We start from the raw sequence: 24,060 nt of genomic DNA, 5'->3' as shown, positions 1-24,060 counted from the left end.
AGTGCACCTCCTGAGGACATCTTTGTCTCTGTACCCAGGTCTTAAATATGCTGTTTTTATGGTGATTTAAGTGCCAGCTCGATCTGCTTCACAGAATAAGTCCCTTCTGTGATACCAAGGTACCACAGAGAACTAAAAAGTGGGTGCATATGTGTTGAACCCCTGAAGCACTTTATATAATACGGTCTCATGTCATTTGCCAGGTTGTGCCCAGCCATGTGTGGCATGGCTGTGAGTTCTTATCATTGTATTTTGAATTATACACCAGTATCCTAGACAGTTCTCGCTTGTTCTGGGAAGAGGAGAGTGTATTTTGGGAATCCAGCACACTGTCTCAATACCTGTTACACAACATGAAAAGGTACACTGTAACCATCAATGTCAGATCTCCATCCATATGAGCCCAAACCTAAGAGCAGAGCTTCAATGGGGCGTTTATGGACCTTCACACACACTATTAGTGCGATGCTTCATCATCATATCTTGCCCCAGGTCATATAATCCAGGATGGGCTCAGGCAGCTGTCATGGCGCACTTGTGATATCAATCCAACAGGGTCTGTTAGGTATAAAAATACCTGAAGGGCAACCCAGTTTTCCTTTGATACTGGATGCCTTTTGTATGTTTAAAATAATGGAGGTGGTTGTCTAAGTGGATAAAGTGTCCTTACACCGCAGCTATCATCAACATGTTTTATTCCTCACAGTTAGGCCACTTAGGGTCCACAGCTTTCGTCAGACTTTTCAAGTCTGCTTGCATTTTTGTTCAGATAGTCATTTCCTTGTTAGTCTGCACATGTAAGAAACACAATATACAAAACGTAACATCAGGCCATCTGCCAAATATTCAAAGATAATCTATCAATGCCTGTGGGGAACATTACGATCAACAGAGGCAAAGAGTTCCTATTATATGCTAATGCACATTGTGGGTCCCTATGTTAGGTAAAACAAGGAATGGACAAAACAAAAGCACTTCACAGATGCATGCACCGATGCAGTGTTGAAACCCTTATGTGGGACAACACTACAGCTCTAGTGACTGGTATGTGCATGAAAACCATATAGTGAATGTATGAATTTGAGTTACTGTTTGCGGGGGATGAGAACCCACCTGAAGCCACAAGCACTTTCCTTGTCTTGGTAACCCACAATAGTCACTAAATTAACTTGTGCTTAACCCTATGGTAGGAAGGCACAAAAGCAACACACAAACAGTAATGATGTGAAAACACAACAGAAGAAAAATCCCAAACCAATTTAGGTAAATAGAGGAAATATAATAAATTAAACAAGACCAACACAACAAAAATCCAATCAGTATAAAGGGAGATATAGAATTTGTGAAAAGTCCCAAACGTCAGGTTTGTTCCTTTCCTCATGAGGAGTGCTCTCTGGTGCAAACTAAGGGTCCAGGGCCTGGAGAGGCACCTCTTGAGGATCAGGGACCCACTCTAGCAGAGAAACCTCTGGAGCATGTTGTGTAATGTTCCTGTAGCTCGGAACAGAAGGCCAGGAGTAACTCAGATTAGCTTGGGATGAAGGGAGCAGGTCCAATCTTCCTACTCAGAGAGCAGGGCAGGCAACATGCAGCAAACAGGCCTCTGGGAGCAGCAGATCAGTGCTCTGGGGGAACAGAGCAGGCCGCAAGCAGCAGGGTAGTTCTCTAAGGAACAAGGTAGCCCTCCTTGTGTAATATCCACAGGTCCAAGAGTGTACTGAAGATGTGCTCAGAGGGTGCAATATTTATGACTAATGCCATTGTTTGAAGTGAGGGAATGTTCTAGACTACCCCCACATCTGATTATGGAAAGGGCTACCCTTCCCCTCCAGGCTCTAAGATGTTCGGGCCAACAAAAGACTAGTGTCAGATTCCTTTGTGTGTCTGCTGGAGGCTACCCTCTGAAATGTAAGTGAGGCATGGAACAGCTGTGCCCCAACTATCCTGGCAGGATGGCCTACCCTGCCAACTCTCAGTCACCTTTGCCTCATTGTCTGGGAGGGATTCACAAAGCCCAACAGCTAAGCTATTCACAGTCATGCGACGCAGAACACTGGCAGCAGGCACCTAATTGTTAGGAGAACAAAATGCCAATGTTCTAATAGCCGCATTTTCACAGTTGTGGCATTAAAGAGTGTTTTAAATTACAATTGATTTGAGACCAAACATGACATTTTGACCTGTTCCCAATCAAAGGTTAGCACTAATAAAATGTAATAAGGTAACCCAATGTTATCCTATAGCAGAGTGGGCCTTAGAGTAGTGAAAAATACATTTAAGAGTTTTTCACTAGCAGGACATGTAAAACTTAAAAACACATGTCCTATGTTTTAAATACAATGCCCCATGCTCTATCGGCTGTTTAGGTCCTATATTGGGGGTAATTTATATGCATTAAAAAGGAATTTTTAGACTTGGAATAATGGTTTATTTTGCCAGTTGGAATTGGAAGTTTAAAATTTAACTACAGGCTGCACTGGTAGGCCTGAGACATGCTTTAAAGTGCTGCTTCAGTGGGTGGCAGAATGAGTGCTGCAGGTCCACTAGTAGCAATTGATTTACAGGTCCTGTGTGCACGTAGTACAATATACTAGAAATGTATAAGTAAATTAACTGTGCCAATCAGGTTTAGGCAATATTAACATGTTACCATGTTTTAGGGAGAGAGTGCAAGCACGTTAGCTCTGATTAGCAGTGGTAAAGTGCATAGAGTCATAATGCCAACAAAAATGAATTTCAGACATCCTGAGGAGTGATGGCAAACATTTTGGGGGAAGGCCACACAAAGGATGCCAGGTCTAGCAGTGAACATTCATAGTGTAACTCTGCACACTGTCCTAGGCAATGGTGGTGGCAGATCTAGTTAGAAAATTGGTTATTTTTGCAAGACCTTAGTATATACTAGTACTCTGACAGTGGCAGGTAGGAGCAGGTAGGAGCACATCTGTCAGGAATAAGGCCATGTGCAGTCAGGTCCCACCCGAAACTCCGCTGAGCAGCTCTGTGGCACTTTATGTGCACCACTTGTCATCCCCTCTTGTTCCAAAGTTGGCCATCAGTGTTGTCTGCCCTGTGGCAAAGCTCATAGAGCTGCAGGTTCAGGACATTGGCGGACAAGATGCACTTATCAGTGCTTTTCCATGAAGGGACTACAATTCCCATGTTTTTAGAGACAGCAGCCATCATGGGGTGTGGTAGGTCTATAAAGCCCAGCCACACCCCAGCACGTTGCTCACTATTTTGAAAACTTCGATGCAGTCAGACCTCGTGGGGGTTCCTCTGAAGAAGAGCAGATTTCCTGCATGGCAGATGGACTGCAAATTGGAGTACCCTTGTTTCTATGGTGAATTCAGATACGAGTAGGTCTAGATGAGCCAAATCTTGAAGGGAGTTGTATTTCCAAAAGGTAAAGCGCCCCTTAGCACAACAAGCAAAGTGTTTTCAGTTTTCAGAGTAAAGCCGCCTTGGCGCGAAGATTAAGCGCTTCTGAGCACAGAAGTAAAGCGCCCCTTGATACAACGAGCAAAGCGCTTCAGGACACACATGTAAAGCACCCTTAGTACAGCAATTAAAGCGCTTCAGTCCACATGAGGAAAGCATCCCTGGCACGGTAATTACAGCGCTTCAATCCACAGGAGTAAAGCGTCCCTGGTATGGTAATTAAACGCTTCAGTCCACATGAGGAAAGTGGCCTTGGCATGGTAATTAAAGCGCTTCAGTCCACATGAGTAAAGGGCCCTTGGCACAACAATCAAAGTGCTTCAGTCCACATGAGTAAAACGCCCTTGGCACAACAATCAAAGCGTTTCAAAGTAAAGTTGAATGTTTGTTTTTCATTAGGTTTTGTTTACAGTTTGGTCATGAGAATGTCTGTCTCTGCTCATATTACTAGCTCCACAAAGGAGGGCTCCTTATTACTCACATTCAGGGTGAATTTAAAGAATTCATTTTGTAGGTTCAGCCATTCTATAAACTCCTGAACTGAGCCTTTTGAACCTCATCGTATCACATATACATCATCAGTGTGACACTGCCGTAAGCTTGTGTGTCTGTGGTAGAGATTATTGACTCGTACATATAAATGGACTATGATTGGTGCAAATGTGCTGCCCATTGAAGTGCCATGTCTTTGCTCATATACGGTGCCCTCAAATTTAAAGCGTTTCTAGTGAGGGTTAGTCCTGTGAGTTTCACAATGAACATGAGAGATGCCTTCTGGATCCCTGTTATCTCTTGAAGCAGATGCTCCATAACCCTTAAGCTTTCCTCTTGCTGTGCACTGGTATACATGCCTTCAACATCTAGGCCAATCAGGGTCGAATGGCATCCCTGTTAATATGGTCATCAGATGTTCAGTACCCTTTAGAAAGGCTCCTCAATGCAGTTTCATGTCTGTCTCAAAGTAACGAAACTTGGGTGTGTAGCGATGTGCCTGTGAAGAGCCTGCAATGCACCTGTTTCATATCATTGACCAGGCAACTAACGATACACTTGCAGTGTGTTGTTAATAAGCACAATTCCTAATCTCCCATTTTGCAGAATTATTATGTTGGAAGCATTTCCATTGGAACCCCTGGACAGGAATTTACTGTGCTGTTTGACACTGGCTCTTCCAACCTGTGGGTCCCCTCCGTCAAGTGCAACACCACGATCTGCTGTGAGTATGGATTTTTGCGCAATAATGTCTACTATGTAATTATTGCAGATGTTGACTTAATACTGGAGGGCACAAGGATGTACACATTGCAAAAACTGGGCTGAAAATCAGCCATGCATTAGGTTGTACTTGTCCAAAACTTTATGATGTTGTTTTCATGTGGCAGTGAACATCCTTACCTCGGTCAGCAGAGCTGTGAATGTTGGCACCATTTGAGTATGCACAGCAGCAGAGAGCTTCTGTTACTCTTCTCTTATAAGTAGGCTATTTATTTCACTCCAGGAAGATTATGATTGACTTCTGTTTTCCCTAACGTTTTCTAAAATAATATCTATAAGGAGTGGCTGTAGGAGGCTGGCCTGGTTTGTAGTGGGCACCTAAGGTACTTACACCATATACCAGGTCCAATTATCAAACTAGGACAAAGAAGGTGCAAAAGAGGCCAATGCAGCACAACGACAAAGGCTCCCACGCTGCCGGAGAATCATTCAGGAAGCTGTGCGTTGCAGGATAGAGTGCTGGGGGTTGGAGCTGCAAGATGCATGAAAAACTTTAGGGAAGGATGCCAACAATCCTTGGCAACTGCAAAACATGCAGTGCATGGGGGTACTGTCTTGCGCGGATGGCAAGCTCTTATCTCCAATAAAGTAGGACAGTAGGACATCAGAACTGCTGGGAATTCAGTCCACCACCTGTGATGCAGGATCCACGCAGCTCAGCGGGAGAGGAGATCCACGCAGCCAGTCGTCTTTGCAGTAGGTGCCTGCTGAAGCAGGGAAGTGACTCCTTCACCCCAAGGGAGAGTCCTTCACTCTTCTGGTGTAGGCTGAAGATGGGATGTCCTCAGAGGATGCACAACCAGGAAACACTTGCAGTTGCTGGCAGGATCTGAAGATACAATGATGCAGAAGGCATCTTGCTTCTTTGTTGCAGTTTGTAGAGTTCCTGGAGGGTCCAGATGCAGTTTTTTAAGTTAGACGTTGAAGTGGAGGATGCAGAGGATTCCTGCTGGAGTCTTGCAATCCAAATCTGAAGAGCCACTCAAAAGAGAGATCCTAAATAGCACTGAAAGGGGCGTTGTTCAGCGAACCAGGTAAACACCTATCAGAGGAGGGATCTGACGTCACCTGTTGGCACTGGCCACTCAGATGCTCCCAGAGTTCCCTACCAACATTGAATCCAAGATGGCAAAACTCAGAGACCCTCTGGAGGAGCTCTGAGCACCACCCCTGGGGTGGTGATGGACAGGGGAGTGGTCACTCTCCTGTCCTTTGTCCAGTTTTGCATCAGAGGATGGACTGGGGAGGGGGGTCCCTGAACCGGTGTAGACTGGATTATGCAAGGATGGCACCAAATGTGCCCTTGAAAGCATTTCCAGTGGCTTGGGGAGGCTACTCCTCCTAAGCCTGTCACACCTATTTCCAAAGGGAGAGGGTGTAACATCCCTCTCCCAAAGGAAATTCTTTGTTTTGCCTTCCGGGGCTCGAGTTTTTCAAGCAATAGGAGGGCAGAAACCTGTCTATGAGGTGGCAGCAGCTGGGGCTGCCTGATAAACCTCAGATGGCTGTAACAGCAGTACTAGGGGTCCTCTAAGGAGCCCCCAGAGTGCATGGTATCATACAACCAATGCTTGCAAAAGCATGTGGGTATGATTCCTACATGTTTGATACCAAACACTACTATGTTCGTAGTTACCATTATGTAGCTGGACATAGGTAGTGACCTAGGTCCAGTACACATGTAAAATGGTGTCCTTGCACTCACGAAGTGTGAAAAAATGGTCCTGGAGGTCATATGGGCACCTCTGCTAGTGCAGGGGTGCCCTCACACACAGATACTTTGCACTCTGCCCTCATGGCTGGAGGGCCTGCCATAGGGCTGACTTGTAAGTGACCTGGTGCAGTGTAAATGGCAGTGAAAGGGTGCCTGCACCCTTTCACACAGGCTGCAATACCAGTCCTGCAGAAGCTTTTGTATGGGCTCCCTATGGGTGGCAAAATATATGCTGCAGCCCATAGAGATCCACTGGAACTCCAATGTCCTGGGACCTAGGTACCATATATAGGGACTTGTAAGGGGGCCCCAGTATGCCAATTGTGGGTGGACTACTGGGTTATCAGTATGCAACAACCAAATTTAAAGGCGAGAGAGCATAATCACTGGGGTCCTGGTTAGCAGGATCACAGTGAACACTGTCAAGCACACTGACATCAGGCAGAAACTGGGGGTAACAATGGCAAAAAGAGGGTACTTTCCTACAGTGGGCATTGTGGGGTATAAGCCAGAATGTTTCAGTGAGAGGTTGATTCTATACTTGCATATCATAAGTATTTATGCGGCCAATGCAAATTAGATTCCCGCATCCCACAAAACATGTGTGACCATGTATACCTGTGAGTGTTGCGTGAAATGAATATTAAATGTGCAACACACTATCTCCATCTATGGAAATGACTGACAACAATACAGAGCAGTGGCATCCGGCTTGAGTCAGACACTGTTGGGGGGGAGAATGAGTGGAAAAAATATCTTCCAAGTGATGACAGAGTAAGTAGGACCTCTGCTCACTCACTGGGGGCTCACCAGAAACTCCACTCAATCGCAGGCTTCAGTCTGACTCACCACTTTAAGCCAGAGGCTTCTTCCACACTGCCAACATGACCTCTCCAGGCACTTTAGGATGCCACGCAAGCTCCTTGACACAACTATTCTCCCACTGCATGATGTGACACTGAAGCCTCCAACTTATCAGCAGGACAATATCTACCATTTGTACAACATGACTGACAAGTCCTGTTATCCCATCATTACTACGCAAAAGGATAAAGGCCTATTATGTTGGTCATGGGCAACTGTTGCCCTTCTGTCACACTACAGGCAAGCCTGAGATTGACTGGGAGGTGGTTTGGTAACACTGCTCACTCTCTCCTGATTCTTGGAGTTGACTCTGGCAGCCTCTTGTTGCCAAGGGAGTTTGTGGTAATGTCCCCTGGCAACAAAGGAGGTCATTTATTGATGGACAGGTGGCCAGTGATGTGGCTCGAGACCACCTGCTCTCCCCCGGTGATGGAGCAGAACCTATGTTCAGAGGTCCCGCCTGCTTGATGGGGACCTCTGTGATGAAAGTGCTTGTGTCAGTATGCCCGCTTGGCATTCTGTTTTTTGGAGTTCGTTGCTGCAATGCAGAAAAATGAAGTCTGTGACACACAAGGACTTTTCTCCCTGTGCATTAGGGACATTTCACAATGTAAAACCGGGAGTTTGCCATCCCTTGCCCAGTTGTCTAGCCAAGGAAAAAAATCAAGTTCATAAATAGAGTGGGGCTACTGTCTCTGTGACCTGGTGGCCCTGTAGTAAGAGGCCAACAAGTAAAGGATTTCACAGGCAGTGTGGTCTGAAACTCTGCCGGGTGACCCCCAAAGGTTTTCTAAACTTAACCTGGAGCAGGGAAAATGAGTTTGGCACGGCCATAATATTCTCCTCTCCAGGTACCTCTACCTTATTGTGACAGGAGCTGCTCTCTGTGTAAAGATCACACTTGGGATGTCCTCCATATTTTAAAGGAACTCTACATCGAGGCCATGGCTGGGTTTTGCAAAGTGACACATACTAATGACGACAGCAGTGATGCATACTTCTAGGGCAGAAAGACTCTTTAATCAGTGCGCAGTGCCAGCACATGACCTGGGTACTCTACATGTTATTGCCAGCCACTAAAAAATATTATTTAGAAATTATCACATTTACAGAAAAAGAAATCATTACAAATGAAAATAAACAGGTAATGATAGCAAATTTATTACGAGTATTAACAGATTAATACATTGAGGCCCGTATTTATACTTTTTTTGCGCCGCATTTGCGTCGTTTTTTGACGCAAAAACGGCGCAAACTTGCAAAATTCCATTGTATTTTGTAGGTTTGCGCCGTTTTGCGTCAAAAAGCGGCGCAAATGCGGCGCTAAAAAAAGTATAAATACGGGCCTGTATATATATATTTATATATATATATATAAAGGAGGAAAATTGAAAACGTTTTGTGAATATGAATGAAATTGAAATTGAAGCTAAAAATTAAGTTAGTATCTTCGTATGGCTTCATGGGACAGTTCAAGTTCACAAAATCCAGTATAGTATGGACTATTGGTGTCCTTGATTGAATTCAGAAAAGCTCCATCCTTCCAGTTACATTTTTGATTTTTTCATATTAGTTTGTGACTTAAGTACACATTTTCATCATGTGTTGACCGGTGTGAGCTCTGCAGCACACTGGGCTCCCCTATCCAGGACATGACACCGGTAATGAGCTGGTAGAGTACATTCCAATGCCCATCACGGTGCTAGAGGGTGATGCTGACCTGGCCACTCTCACAGCCCTTTGTGTAGTCTCCATCGCCCTGCTATTTGCATCACATCACACTGCCATCACCTCTGTCCCCAGAAGGGATCCAAGAGGTCCCAGAACATATGTAAAGCCTTGTGTCTGAATTAGCCCATGGATGCAAGAAGGAAGGACTCCCTGATCCTGCTTGTGCCACTGAAGTCATACATGCATTTCTTCTAAAGTTATTGAACACTGCATCTCATTAAACACATAGCCAGACTTGCACATAATCATTCATGGTTCTTGTACCGTGCTACGTGTCACCTTCTGGCTGATGGAAATCTGAAGTGGAAGACCTCAAGGTAGTGTTTGGGTCTCCAGTGAACGTATATGGGGACACAGACCAGCCCTTGCGGAGCAGCAAATCTTCTATGTCAGGAAAGAGCTGAGGTAGGCCAGAATGGCTAGTCCACCAAGTTACTACCTCATGGTAGGAGGTCTGAGCCTCTGGTGGTCTTGCTTGGGCATCAGAACTCTGTGATCTGATGATACAGCAACCAAACACGGAACAGCTTCTTAAAAGTAGCGTGCATGCAACAGCAACCTGACACAGAGAGCAAGAATGTTGCACAAAAACCAACTGAAGTATGGAGCAGAAGGAAAAATGCACCTGAGAACAATCTCAGGTGACATCCCAAGTGACCTGCTACCAACAGGATGAAAGAATTTGGACCATGCCAAGATGACTTTAGGTTTACTCAGATCAAGATGAGTGCAAGTCAAGAAAAGTCGGACCTTATAGAAACATATGAAGCATCTTCGTAGTGAAGGCCAGACTTCTTCTGAAACAAATTACCAGGAATAAGTTAGGAAAGTGTTTAAATAACCTGTGGGTTAAACATGCATCTAGACATAGGCTTGTCCATCAGTATCAGTGCAGAGGAATAGGTCACCAAGCTGTAGCCAAAATCATGGCACATCCCACCAAAATAGGAATTACGCAGATGGAAGAGACACCCCCATGCTATGCTCCAAAATCATGGAAATCTAGGAGAGACTGAAGCAACTTCAAACATATTTACAGCATATATGGCTTGTGGAGCCAGAAACAGAGTTGCAAAGGTAGAAGCGCTGGAAGTGTTGGTAGAACAATTTATGAGTTAACAAATCTCTTATAAAACAGGAGATAATCAGGGCTCAGAAACTAGAAGTTCTTAACTATGCACCACACAGGTTTGTACAGGATAGACACTGCTAAGGTACTGTGATAGAGAGGTAAATTGTGATACATCAGACAGCTGGTACTTCAGGCTCTCAAGGTGATAGTCGCAGAGCAGAAATGTGGAAATGACTTACCTGGCCATTACTGACACTGCTGTATATGTCATGAGCATCTCATTGACTGCTTCTGTTAAGTGGCAGAAGTGACTTCACCTTCATCAAGAGACCTGCACTGTACCCAAGTGCAGTCATCTCATGCCACCCAGTCACAATGTTCTCAGCTCCAGCTAAAATGTCAGATAGAAATGGAGCTAAAGAAGAATCTGATGTTTTTGACTAGTCAGGTGCCCAGTACCAAGGATATTGGTGTGTCCCACATACATTATAGATCAGTAGCACCTTTGCGCCTCAAGCTCCACACTACCACCAGTGCTTGTAAAAGTGTTTGTCTGACCTATAAAAGTTTGGATGAGAAGCATTGGATTAAACACATAGCATGTAGCTGATCATCAGACTTCATTTTCAGATCTTCGAACCTCCTTGGGGGCGTCTCCACAATGGACGGCAAGGTAACTGATATTAAAAGCACCAAGATAGACTGCAGCTACCAGACAATAAAATAAATTGCTGTGGCAGGCACACTAGGCCAAGGAGCCCAGTAGTAGCACCAGCACAGCTGACTAAGACTAAAATCAAAGATTTTATTTTAGGTCAATGTCTAACCTTGAGCACACAGATTAATGCTGTCTGTGGGCAAGCTTCTATGTGTGCCCTAGAGTCCCATCTCATTGATGCACCTCTTTGCATGTTGTCCTGGGTGGGCTGCTGTAATGATCACTGCCTGGACTTCCCATTATGCGCCCTGTCTAACTCACAGCAGGTGCACACCATGGCTTTTGGGATCAACTTTTCGGTATAAGGAAGCATGACTCACCCCCAGCAAGGATTGCACATTGGTTGGTCAAGCGGAACCCTCATTATAAATTCAGCTGCCTGCCCCCTGAGGCCCTCTACATCCCAAGTCACTGGTCTGGCTATCGGCATAAGTCCCTGAACTGCCACCAAAGAAGAAGGTAAGCTGTTACTAAGGAACCCAAGGGATGAACAAGAGCGGGTTAGATATATAACCCACTCTTTGAAGCACTCTCCCACTGCTGCTCAGAGGGACCATCAACATCTCTCCTTTAGCAACTGCTGTGTTGTCCTTTGTGGAGACATTTGCTGTCCTTCTAGCCTGACAAACCACTTCAGGTGCACTTTGCGTTTTACGAGAAATCCAATCTAGTGAGCAGCATTGGACTTGATGTTCCTTGTTTATGGTGTTAAGAGGAATGTAGTTTTCACACCTCACCACACAGAACCCTCAGGCAGTACACACCAGTGAAGCAGGCATGGCGTGTGGTGAAATGAAGGTGGTCCCTGTGCTTGCGCACACAGTGCACGCTGCAACATGTGCACATTCTTCATGTGATGATGTCTGTGCACACTATGCCTGCCCCCATGCTTCTACACAGGCATGTTTAAACAAAATTGTAAGTTCAATTTATGTTTATATCATGTAAACAAATGGATAGTGCTGGATGAAAAAGACATAGATTATTTACTGAAGAATTTGTACCAAAAGGATGCATGGTTTACTGCAATTCAGGATAGGCTTTAATCAAAAGTATCATCAAAAATGTTTATGAGAGGAATGCGACCCTTCGTTGGTCCATAAGTGGACACGAAAGAAGCAGATGAATGCGACTGCCTTCAGCCACCCTCAGGCACCCAAGATGACCCCGCCCAAGCCCCAACAAACATTTCACCCTTTTCCTAAATACAACCCAGCACCTTTGTGTCTGCCATGTTTCCAAGGATCCTGCTGGCACACTGATAAATGAAAAGATACAGATCACACATGTTGTAAAAACTCACCAGGGTGTCCACCACAGTCCACAGCTAAGAATTCAGGCGTAAGCTCAGTGCTCAATGGTATTTGTTTTCTTACAGTAGGCGACTGATGTGAGGGTGTAGAGTTTTGGGCTCCTGCATACAATTCCCTTTACACACAAGGGGTGACGTGTTCAAACTGCAGATAAGTCTCACTGCTCTGTGATGGAAAGATACTAACCCATGTATGCTGAACTATCAGCCACTTCACCTGAGACATTACCAACCCTTTAGTGGTTGAAGGTGTAGGGTATTTTAATCACCATATAGCTGCCGACTGTAACTGACTAAACATAACATAATCTGTTAATTTACTGCTATATGGGAAGGGCTAGAATGTATGTGATGTATTTTAGGGATTACATTACAAAATATGAACATATTTCTATTTCTTCAGTACAGCGACACCGTTTTAACCCCGCCCTGTCGTCCACCTTTAAATCCAAAGGTGAAGTACTCAACATTCGGTATAACACCGGGAGTATGAACGGCATCCTTGGCATTGACACTGTTCAGGTAAGATGGGTTACCTCCCATAAAGCATTGCGCAACAGTGGAAATCAGCCTAAATATGACATATCTTAACATTTTATTTATTTCATTTTAGCATTCAGTGCCACCACATTTGTCCCCAATTACAGAAATCAACCAAAAGTTCTAAATCTATCATAAGTTATCAATTGTCAGTCAGAGTTCAGCTCTGTCAAATGAATCATATTATTTTTCAGTTCACAAATCTTTATTCTTTTTCAAGAAGTTAATTCACAACTTTTCTGGACTTGAAACTTCTGGTACATATAGTCAATAACTCCATGCAGCTACACTTTAATCACCCAAACATTAATCGTATCATCCTTTCAAACAGTGATGTGTAAAGGAAGACTTATTGTTAGTGTCCAGGTGGAAGCATGGGAACTTACTAGGGTCTCTTGATCTATTATTCTTGTGTACACTATTCAATTAGTTATCTATGTATTTGCTTAATGTTGGAAAGTGAATTATTGGTAAGGGCAGGTAAGTACCTGCACTTAGCAATAGGCCACAAACCCCCACTGGTTCCAGTCAGGGTCTCAATAAATTAATCCGAGCTCAATCCATGGTAGCTTGGCAACGAGCAGTTCGGCTTAACTTAGGAGACAGGTGTGTAAAGCATTTAAAAATCTCAAAACAGTAAATAAGTAAAAGACAAAACACAATAAAAATCTTACACCAATGGATAAAAATAGATTATACTTTTATCTTTAAAATGACATTAAAACAACAAAAATCCAATAAAGGAAACCGGGGATATGAATTTTTTAAGATTTAGGTGATCAGTACGAGTTTGGCAGACACATGCCTGCTACGCCGGCGGTGGCGATCTGACCGCCAACAGACTGGCGGTGCAGACCGCCGTAATACAACTGTAGTGGTGAACAGGGCAGCACACACCTAGTACACCACCTGTACCGCTAGTGCGGGCTGACCGCCGCCAATGGCGGTTGCCATCTACAGTGTGGTGGAGAGGACCTTACCGCCCACCGTATTAGGGATCAGCACACCGCCCTGATTTCCAGGGCGGGCCAACCTCCACTCAAAGCCTGGCAGAAAGTAACAGTATGAAAGGAAACACTGTAACGCCGCGCTCAGACGCGGCGTCTCTTTCTGTCCTCGTGGATGGAACGCGCTACCGATATTCGGAGCGCCATTCCCCACGTTTTTTGACTACACATTCTCCCGGTCACGCTATACTTACCTGTAGCCCTTTTTTTTCTTTTTTGTTGTTGGTGGGTTTGTCTGGTCTTTTACCTGTCTCTGTCCATGTTGTGTCCATCTTGTCTTCTTCGTGTTTTTGTCCCAGCATGCTCTGTTTTTCTTTTATACTACTTCCTTTTCCCTATACTGGTCTATGGGCTCTTCCCAATTCAAGATGGTGCTCTTTCCTTTTCCTGTGATGTCACTTCCCTTTTCTCAGTATAGAAGTCAGTCAGTCTTGTTCCACCTTGCGTTGCAAACACTTCCTTCTGGTTGTGCTGTTCGCTCCTGATCTTTGTTCCTGCTTTTTGCCTTGGGAGATTTTTGCCTGTTCTTTGTTCCTGCTTTTTGCCTTGGGAGATTTTTGCCTGTTCTCTGTTCCTGCTTTTTGCCTGGGGAGATTTTTGCCTATTTTTGTTTCCTGTCGTTTAGTCCTGTTTTTTCTTATTTTTTCTTCATGAGTTCCTGTTTGAGGTTTTTCCCCCAGTATTGGGGGTTTTTCCCTCTGGGACTCCTTCTGGAGGGTACGGTCTGCTTTGGCATAGCCTGTAAAGCGGCACCGTGGCTACTAGAAGGGGTCGCCCTTATCTGGGAGTATCCAGAACCTGTAAAAGACTTGGGGTATTTGCCAACCCGGTATCCAGAGGTGAGAAGTCCAGCGCAGTACGTAACAGATTGCAACGCCAAAAGATTCTGCATTGCGGGATCGCCATGGAAGATCCACAGGGAGAGGCGTCAGAAAATGCTCAAGCCATGTTGCAGACTGTCCAACAACAAGCCCAAGAGTTACAACAGTTACGGGCAGAGAACACTGCGCTACGACAGGTCTTGTCTTCCTGATCCATGGACATACCACCCGTATCTGCCACTACTCCTCGATATTCTGGAGATCCTCTAAAGATGAAGGAATTTTTGGACGCCCTGACGGTTTTCTTTGCCTTTCGTCCACTCCAGTTTTCTTCGGATAAAGCTAAGATGGGCTATCTGATCAGCGCCTTGTCTGGTCCGGTGCTTGATTGGGCGACTCCTCTGGTTTCTGCAGAAGACCCAGTCCTGGCTAACTATTCCGCTTTCCTGACTCTTTTCAACAAATGTTTGAGAGACCTGGCGTAGAAGCAGCAGCTGAAGAAGCCTTATGTGACATTCAGCAGCGTAATCAGGATGTTCTGCAGTATATAACCCGCTTCAAACAGCTGGCAGATGAAACCTCCTGGGTGGAACGCACCTTCATAACCCTTTTCCACCGAGGCCTGCATGAAGAAATTAAAGATGAGCTGGTAAATTCTTCACCAGCTTGTTCTTTGAAGGAATTAATGGATCAATCTATGAACATCGAATATAGACTTCTAGAGCGCAAGATGGAGAGACATGGAATGCGAGCGCCATACCAGTCTGATACCTTTCGTGCTAGCAGTCGGCGAACGGAAGATATTCCATCCGAAGCCCCTCCAACTCCCCCTGAAGAACCCATGCAGATAGATCTGGTTCGTGGGCCATTGACGGAGTCAGAAAGGGAGGAACCACGACGAAAAGGACTTTGTCTGTACTGTGGTAAGGCTGGCCACCTGATCCGTAGTTGTCCGGTACGTCCCTCAAGACCTGCGGGAAACAACAGCTCCTGTCCCCTGTAAGAAGGAGACGGGAGGAGCTGAAGTACCATTAATATGTTCCTCCAAAGAAAGCATGTCCACCCTGTTTATCCTCTCAGTCAAGTTACTAAGTTCACAAAATCAAGAAGAACACCTTCTGGCTCTCCTTGATTGTGGAGCCAGTGGACTCTCTCTGGATGAGACCTCGGCTACGAGTAAAGGAATTCCCCGCATTCTTAAAGAGACTCCTGAGCAGGTTCACATGGTGGATGGCTCTCCGTTAACCTCAGGACCTGTGGTGGCCTCAACTCCTACTCTTTGTTTGACATTTGGAGGGCATCAAGAACATGTTGCCTTTGATCTCATAGCCTCACCAAATCACATCATGATTTTGGGAATACCCTGGTTAGCCCGACACAACCCCTATATTAATTGGGTAACAAGAACTATATCCCTTATGTCTTCATTTTGTCAACAGAATTGTTATTCCACTACTTCTTATTGGACTCCCAAAAGGTCCTGTCAGTCAACTAAGGATAACACTAACTCTATCATTATGATCCAGGGAGTTCCAGATTGTTATCAGGAATATATCAGGGTTTTTCAGAAAACCTAGTAATCTTATTTTGCTGCCTCATCGCAGTTATGACTGTGCTATTCCTTTAATTCCTGATGAAGTCATCCCCTTTGGTCGAATGTATTCTCTGACAGATCAAGAAAAGAAGGTGCTAAAGGAATATTTAGGCAAGAACTTGCACAACGGTTTGATTGCTCCTTCCACGTCCCCGGCTAGGGCTCCTCTCTTCTTCGTCCCAAAGAAGACCAAGGATCTGCGTCCTTGTGTTGACTTTCGTGAACTCAACAGAATAACGATTAAGGATCGATATCCCCTGCCTTTAATCAGAGATATATTGGATGCCATTCAAGGAGCCAAGATGTTTACCAAATTAGACTTACGGGTGCCTATCATTTCCTTCGGATCAAGGAAGGAGATGAATGGAAGACAGCTTTCCGTACCCCTTTTGGGCACTATGAGTACTGTGTTATGCCTTTTGCCTTTTGGACTGACCAACGCCCCTTCTGTTTTTCAACGATTTATGGATTTGGTGATCTCTGATGTACTCAACCAATAGTCATTTATTTGGATGATATCTTGATATATTCCCGTGATCCTGAGCAACATATAAATCATGTCCTGCAAGTCCTGGAAAGACTTAAGAAAAACCAACTGTTTTGTAAACCTGAGAAGTGTGAGTTCCATAAATCTGAAGTAAAGTATTTGGGGTTCTGTATTAATCAACACTGAATATCCATGGATCCTGACAAGGTCCGTGCCATATTAGATTGGCCTTCTCCAATGTCCATTAAGGAAACGCAATGTTTCCTTGGTTTATCAAATTTTTATCGTCAGTTTATTCAGAACTTTGCCCACCTACAAAGTTTCATAACACAAACAATTAAGAAAGAGAACCTGAAGAAGGGTATCGTTTGGACCAAGGATGCTGAACGCTCGTTTCAAGAATTGAAGACAGCCTTTACCCAAGCACCCGTGCTGCGTCATCCTGTCAATACCAAGAAATTTATTGTTGAGACTGATGCCTCAGACAGACCTATTGGGGCAGTTCTGCTACAAAAAACAAGGCAACATTGGACTGGAACATCCTATCTTTTATCTGTCTCATATCCTATCAGAGGCTGAACGTAATTATTCTGTACTAGAACGAGAACTACTCGCGCTCAAAGTAGCTTGTAAAGAATGGAGGCATTTCTTGATGGGTTCCAGAGAGCCTTTTGAAGCCAGGACTGATCATCGTAATCTCTAATGTCTTCGGAGTTTTCAGTGTCGCAATAGTCGTCAGGTTCGATGGGCTTTCTTCTTTAGCCAGTATGATTTTGTGATCACGTACATTCCTGGTTCCCAGAATTCAGTGGCAGATGCCTTATCCCGCAGATATCCGGACATAGCCCAGAACTTCTCTCCACCTCTTATTGAGTCTAGCAGAATCATCGGAGCTACTCAGTCTTTTCAAGAACGCGTTCAATCAGAGTGCCAGTTTCTGTCTGCTTCAGAATGGGATAGAGTGACTCCTTTTTTGCAGAAGAAGGACAACTACTTCTATCATCAACATGCTCTTTTTCTACCTACCAAGAAAGTGCAGACAGAAGCTCTACAAATGTGCCATGATTCTCCTATAGGCGGTCATCGAGGTATCAGGAAGACCCAGGAGCTGCTTCAGTGATCTTTTTGGTGGCCTTCGCTTAAGACAGACACTGAAACCTATGTGTCAGCTTGCCCAGTCTGTGCTTAGATTAAGACACCCCGAACTAAGGTGGCAGGTTTATTAAGACCTTTACTGGTTCCTTCCGCTCCTTGGTGTACTCTATCCACGGATTTCATATGTTCTCTACCTACCTCCTCTGGTAACTAAGTAATCATGGTGACCGTAGATTCACTCACCAAGATGGCCCATTTCTCAGCCTTGAAGAAACTACTGACAGCCCCAGAAATGAGTCGCATTTTTCTGCGGGATATTTTTCGCCTCCATGGTCTTCCGCAAGGGGTCATTTCAGACAGAGGGCTTCAATATGTATCACGTTTCTGGAGGGCCTTTTGTGCCTTATTTAACATTGAGATTTCTTTATCCTCTGGTTTCCATCCACAAACTAATGGGCAAACTGAAAGAGTGAATCAAGAACTTCAGCAGTATCTGAGATGTTACTGCAATGCCACACAAAGCAATTGGTCAGAGTATTTTGCTCTTGTCGAGTTCTCCTATAACAACACAATACATGCTACCAAGACCACACCCTTTTATTGTACCTATGGATTTCAGCCGAGGACTTTCACTACTGTTTCCCGAACATCCTCTTCTGTGCCTGCTGTCACTTTCTTTTTCACGACAGATCCGTCGAATCCAGGGCCTACTACACACAACTGTTAGGGTGTGTACACAGCAAAGAATATGTCCCCTCTCACTGCACTAGTGGGTTCTGTAATAGCTTCCTTTTAAACTTACTATTGAAAGCCTTTCTTGTTAGCTCACCTTCCCCCCCCCCTAGGCTTCTGTGTATGTTGTTTAATGTGCTGTTTTGTTTACACATTCGGCCTTGCTTTTATCAAGGCTTCTTTAAAACACTCCTCCCTAGGCCATGTGTTAATCCAACTCATTTGCATAATAACTGAAACTCTGCACACCTTTCAAGAACATGTGCAGCATGTGAGGACCACACCCAGCTCTTCAAACCACACCCAGCTCTGCACACCTTCCAAGAACATGTGCAGCATGTGAGGACCACACCCAGCCCTTCAAACCACACCCAGCTCTTCGAACCACACCCAGCCCTGTCTATAAAAGGCATCCCCCGAGCCTCACCCAGTGCTTGTGCTCGTCTACCTCCCGCTTACCTGAGAACAGATCCCTCGGCGCTGGCACTCCTGCTCTTTACAGACTTTCTTTGACTTCAATGGGCGCAGCTGCTGGCTCTTCCTTCTTCCGGTTTCCGGTTCCTCCTTGCCTCAGCCTCTCTCCTACGAGTAACCTGCAAAAGAGAAAGAAGACAAGGTTAGACTGATCAGTATCTCTTGCCAGCAACAAGTAAGTGCAAAACTTTTTATTACCTGAGGGAGCTTTGACGGCAATTTCTGGATTCGTGTATAGACAGTTTGAGGCGAAGTGCCTTCCACGAGCATTGTGATTCAGGCTCTTTGTTGCAGGAGTATTTTGCGGAACTTTGTGAAGCGGACATTGTTTTTTTTTCATGGAACTTTTGGGAATCGAACAGTGGAAACCATTGACAGCAAGGCAAACAGTAATTCAAGGACTTGCACAAATTACATGCTGTATTTTGATGTAAAAGTACAGTATTTGTTTTATAAAAGATTCTGGAAATATGGGAAAAGTGAGTCTGCTATTGGGAATTTAGGCTTTAGTTATATTATGATGAATGTTTGATATTGGTAATTCTGATAACGGTATTTGTTTAATGTTTTAGAAGCTTTACAGTAATAGAAAACACATCCCAGAGCAGTAACACATTCCAAACCTGGAAACTAGAGACCAGGATCCAAGAGGTACTTTTAGAAGAGAATTTCTAATAAATAAAGGGATAGTCAGGAACCCATTTAGGAATAGGTTGCACTTATCTGTTCTTTGTTTATGTTTCATTAGGCACCAGTTTCTACAGAAGTCAGAAAGGGCCGCAGATTTGTGCAGCACTTCAACAGTGGAAACGCAAGAACGGTGTTGTCTCTCTTTTTTATTTTATCCACTTCCCCCCTTCCCTTGAGCTTCTGTTCTTAGTGCACTGTTTTAAAAACTAGTGTGCTGGAACAAGCAGTTTCAGGGTGGGGTCGGATTGTCTTCAACCTCCATCAGAACTGAACAAGAACTCAGGTGAGCTGGGCTTTGACAGAAGCACAAGCCTTAAAAAATTTCAGTTCTGGTGGACGATGAATACCGGGGAAGAAATAGAGGGCATTGACGTCACGGATATGGCGCAGGCCCTAAATGAGGACTTGGCTCATAATGAATCAGTGTCTGGCATCTTGCAACATATGCAAGAGGAAATAGAGAGATTAAAGATGGAGAATACCTCTTTAAAACAGGATTTAAGCAGGTATAAATGTAGGGGATCTCAGTGGAACACAGCTTCTACGCCTTTGTTTAAAACCTCCTCAGAGACAGGGGCGCCATCAAAACATACAACTTTGCCTTCCCCAGTTGAGGTTACTGTTAATGTTCCTAATGTTGTGCCCTTAGCAGCACCTGAACGTTTTCATGGAGATAGTAACAAATTCCATGTTTTTATCAATCAATGTCAATTACACTTCATTTGTAAGCCACAACAGTTCCCTACTGATGATACAAAAGCGGCATTCGTCTTGTCTTATTTGGGTGGCACAGCAGCCAATTGGTCAATTCCTTTCGTGGATAGAGATGATCCCATCCTCCATAATTGGAATCAATTTAAACATACCATGACCAGCCTTTTTGCAAAACACACTTTCATGCAGGCAAGTGATAATGAGCTTTTAAATCTTAAACAAGGTAACAAGGATTTATTGACCTATCTCACTAGTTTTAATCTTTTACTCACCGAGACACAGTGGCCAGAAGAAAAGCGTGTCTCCCTTTTTTATAAAGGTTTGAGAGACGAGTTAAAAGACGCGCTGGCTCATATAGTTGATTTGCCAAAAGACTATTTGGACTTTGTAGATTTAGTTGTGAAATTAGAACATAGACTAGGAGAAAGAAAGGGAGATAAATACAAACTGGAATCACGGTTAACTTTTATTAGACACGAGAAGAAAGACACAGATAATAAACTCCCTGAACCAGAGCCTATGCAAATAGGGACACTCAGAGGTCCACTCACATCAGAGGAAAAAGAAAGAAGGAGAAAATTTCAATTATGTTTATATTGTGGCAGGGCAGGTCACTTTGCCAGAGAATGTCCAGTAAAGCCTAAAACTCCACGAAAGGGTGCTGTTTCCTCCACCTCCTCAACTGAATTGGGAAACGATTAAGCTCGACAAGGGGAGAGGTTACTTGTTCGAGAAAACATCTTAATCAAACCTCTAATGCTGCAGCCTTCAGGGTACCGCACATACCTAGAAATTTCATAATTCAGGTCGTTTTAATTGTTACTACCCAAGTGAGGCATTCTCTCCCTGTCCTACTGCACTCAGGCGCGACAGGAAATTTTGTGGATAATAAGTTAGCAGAAATCTTAGGACTTCCTATGTGCCTAAAGCCTTGTCCAGAAGCAGTATGTGCAGTGGATGGGTCAGAATTGACCTCTGGATTAATCACAAAACAAACAAGTCCACTTGTTATGGTCTGTCAGAACGGGCACACAGAGGTGATTAGCTTTGATCTGATAGATACTCCTAATTTTGGTTTGATTCTCGGGGTACCCTGGTTAACAACTCATAACCCAAAAATTGATTGGGTGAATAGAACTGTTACTTTGGATTCCTCTTTCTGTAGAACCAATTGCTATCAAGAAGCAGGTACAGAACAGAGCACAGTATTACACTGTGCTAGTGTTACACAAGATGAACCAAGTCTCCCTCCTGAATATTCTGACTTTAAAGATGTCTTTGATCCAGTAAAGGCTAGTGTGCTGCCCCCACATCGGTCTTATGACTGCCGTATAGATCTTATCCCAGGGGCCCCTTTACCTAATAACAGAGTATATGCTTTGACTGACGAAGAAACCAAATACTTAAGAACCTATCTAGATGACCTACTACAGTCTGGGTTCATCCGTCATTCCACATCTCCGGTGTCATCTCCACTCTTTTTTATCCCGAAGCCGGATAAATCCCTGCGTGCGTGTATCAATTATAGAGGACTAAATAAGGCTACAATAAAGAATAAATATCCTCTTCCTCTAATACCTGTGTTGTTGGATCAATTAAGACATTCTACTGTATACACTAAACTAGATCTGCGGGGAGCTTACCACCTGGTCCGAGTAAAAGAGGGGGATGAGTGGAAGACAGCTTTCAAGACAAAGTTTGGTTTATTTGAGTACACAGTAATGCCCTTTGGGTTATGTAATGCCCCTGCGGCCTTTCAGTTCTTTATAAATGAGGTCCTACACGAATTCCTGGACGTTTGTGTCATAGTATACATAGACGACATCCTCATTTACTCTAAGAACTCAGAAGAACATACCCAACATGTTCGTGCAGTATTATCAAAGTTAAAAGAAAATCATCTTTTTGCTAAGTTAGAAAAGTGTACTTTTAATGTCAACAAGGTGGACTTTTTAGGATACTGCCTGTCACCTCAAGGAATAACTATGGATGTAAAGAAAATCAGTGCTATTGCTGATTGGCCAGAACCATCCTCTGTAAAAGATATTCAGAAATTTCTGTGTTTCGCCAATTTTTATAGGAGGTTTATTGCACATTTTGCAGACATTGTGGCCCCAATAACTACCTTGTTGCGGAAAGGGCAACGATTTCTTTGGACTGATGAGGCGGCACACGCCTTTCAACTCCTAAAACAAAAGTTCACTTCAGCCCCAATTCTGAAACATCCTGATCCTGACTTGCCCTTTTTTGTTGAAGCGGATGCTTCACAAGTAGCTTTAGGAGGAGTTCTCTCTCAACGAGATGCAGTAGATGGCCAGTTACATCCTATAGCCTTCTATTCCAAAAAGTTATTGCCACCTGAACAAAATTACACTGTGGCTGAAAGGGAACTACTAGCTATCAAAGTAGCCTTTTCAGAATGGAGGCACCATTTAATGGGAGCCAAGTACCCAGTTACAATGTTTTCTGACCATAAGAACCTACAGTTTTTTGGATCACTTAAAGCACTAACACCACGTCAGATGCGCTGGTTAAATTTTTTTAGCACATTTGACTTTGTTATAACCTATAGACCAGGTGCACAACAAATTCAATCTGATGTGTTATCTAGATACGGACATACCTCAGACATGAAACAAGATAAAATAGGAGAACCCATTATTCCTCACCAAAAGTTGTTGGCACCAGTACAACAGAAGGATTTCATCACAGATCTATATAATGCACACATGCAAATAGCACCTCAGGATTGGTTAAAGGATTCCCATAACACAATACAACGAGGTTTATTGTATCACGACAACATGCTGTTAGTGCCCACCTCTGAATTACAAACACAGGTGATAATTTGGCATCACGCCTCACCGTTGGCAGGTCATCCTGGTTGGGTAAAAACCCTGGAAAATGTGCAAAAACACTTTTGGTGGGACACTATAAGAAAGGACATTAAGCAATTTGTCACTACCTGTCCAATTTGTGCAAGACATAAATCTTCTCATAAGGCTCCTGACGGCTTGTTAATACCAATGCCAACACCCAAACAACCTTGGCACACTGTGAGCGTAGACTTTATTGTAGGTTTACCACATGTAAAATCCTTCACAACAATGTTGGTTGTAGTGGATTTTTTATCTAAAATGGCACATTTTGTACCATTACGGAAATTACCCACGGCGGCAGAATTTGCCGATATTTTTATAAGGGAAATTGTGCGTTTACATGGTTTGCCAAGCAAAGTGGTGTCAGACCGAGGGAGCCAGTTCAACTCCAGATTTTGGAAAAAATTATGTGAAAAACTGAAAATAGATGTGGCCTTATCCACTGCTTTCCACCCAGAGACAGATGGACAGACTGAACGACTGAACCAAACCTTACTTCAAACGCTACGTTGTTTATTGGCTGATTATTCTAGTGAATGGTTGGAAGCTCTTCCTGTAGCAGAGTTTGTTTATAATAAAACTGAGCATTCAGCTCTACTTTGCTCACCATTCTATTTCTTGCAGGGGTATCATCCAAGAGCTATACCCATTTTGTTAGAAGATTCCCTGTTGCCTACAGTAACGGATAGACTAACGAGGTTAGGTGACATACAAGACAAAGCCAGAAAACATTTATTAAAGTACAAGGAAAGCATGAAAAGACAAGCAGACAAACACAGGTCTGAGGCCCCAATGTATAAAATTGGTGACAAGGTATGGCTCTCCACAAAGAACCTAAACATAGAGGGATCCCGAAAGCTGCAACCACGTTTCATTGGACCCTTTAGTATAACTGCCATA

General features: G+C 43.9%; 1 protein-coding gene across 1 annotated transcript in view; it reads left to right on the top strand.

The window, feature by feature from the left end:
- LOC138249012 (pepsin A-like) overlaps positions 1-24,060 on the top strand; it is an 85,286-nt gene that overhangs the window by 27,325 nt on the left and 33,901 nt on the right. Inside the window, exons 6-7 of the mRNA XM_069203069.1 lie at positions 4,540-4,657; positions 12,531-12,649. Of these exons, the coding sequence (XP_069059170.1) occupies positions 4,540-4,657; positions 12,531-12,649 (237 nt within the window). The remainder of the gene's footprint in view (positions 1-4,539; positions 4,658-12,530; positions 12,650-24,060) is intronic.

This window comes from Pleurodeles waltl, chromosome 8 (assembly GCF_031143425.1).
Source record: "Pleurodeles waltl isolate 20211129_DDA chromosome 8, aPleWal1.hap1.20221129, whole genome shotgun sequence".
Taxonomy (NCBI): domain Eukaryota; kingdom Metazoa; phylum Chordata; class Amphibia; order Caudata; family Salamandridae; genus Pleurodeles; species Pleurodeles waltl.
Note: the sequence above shows the minus strand (reverse complement) of the source record. Positions and strands in the feature narration are given on the sequence as shown.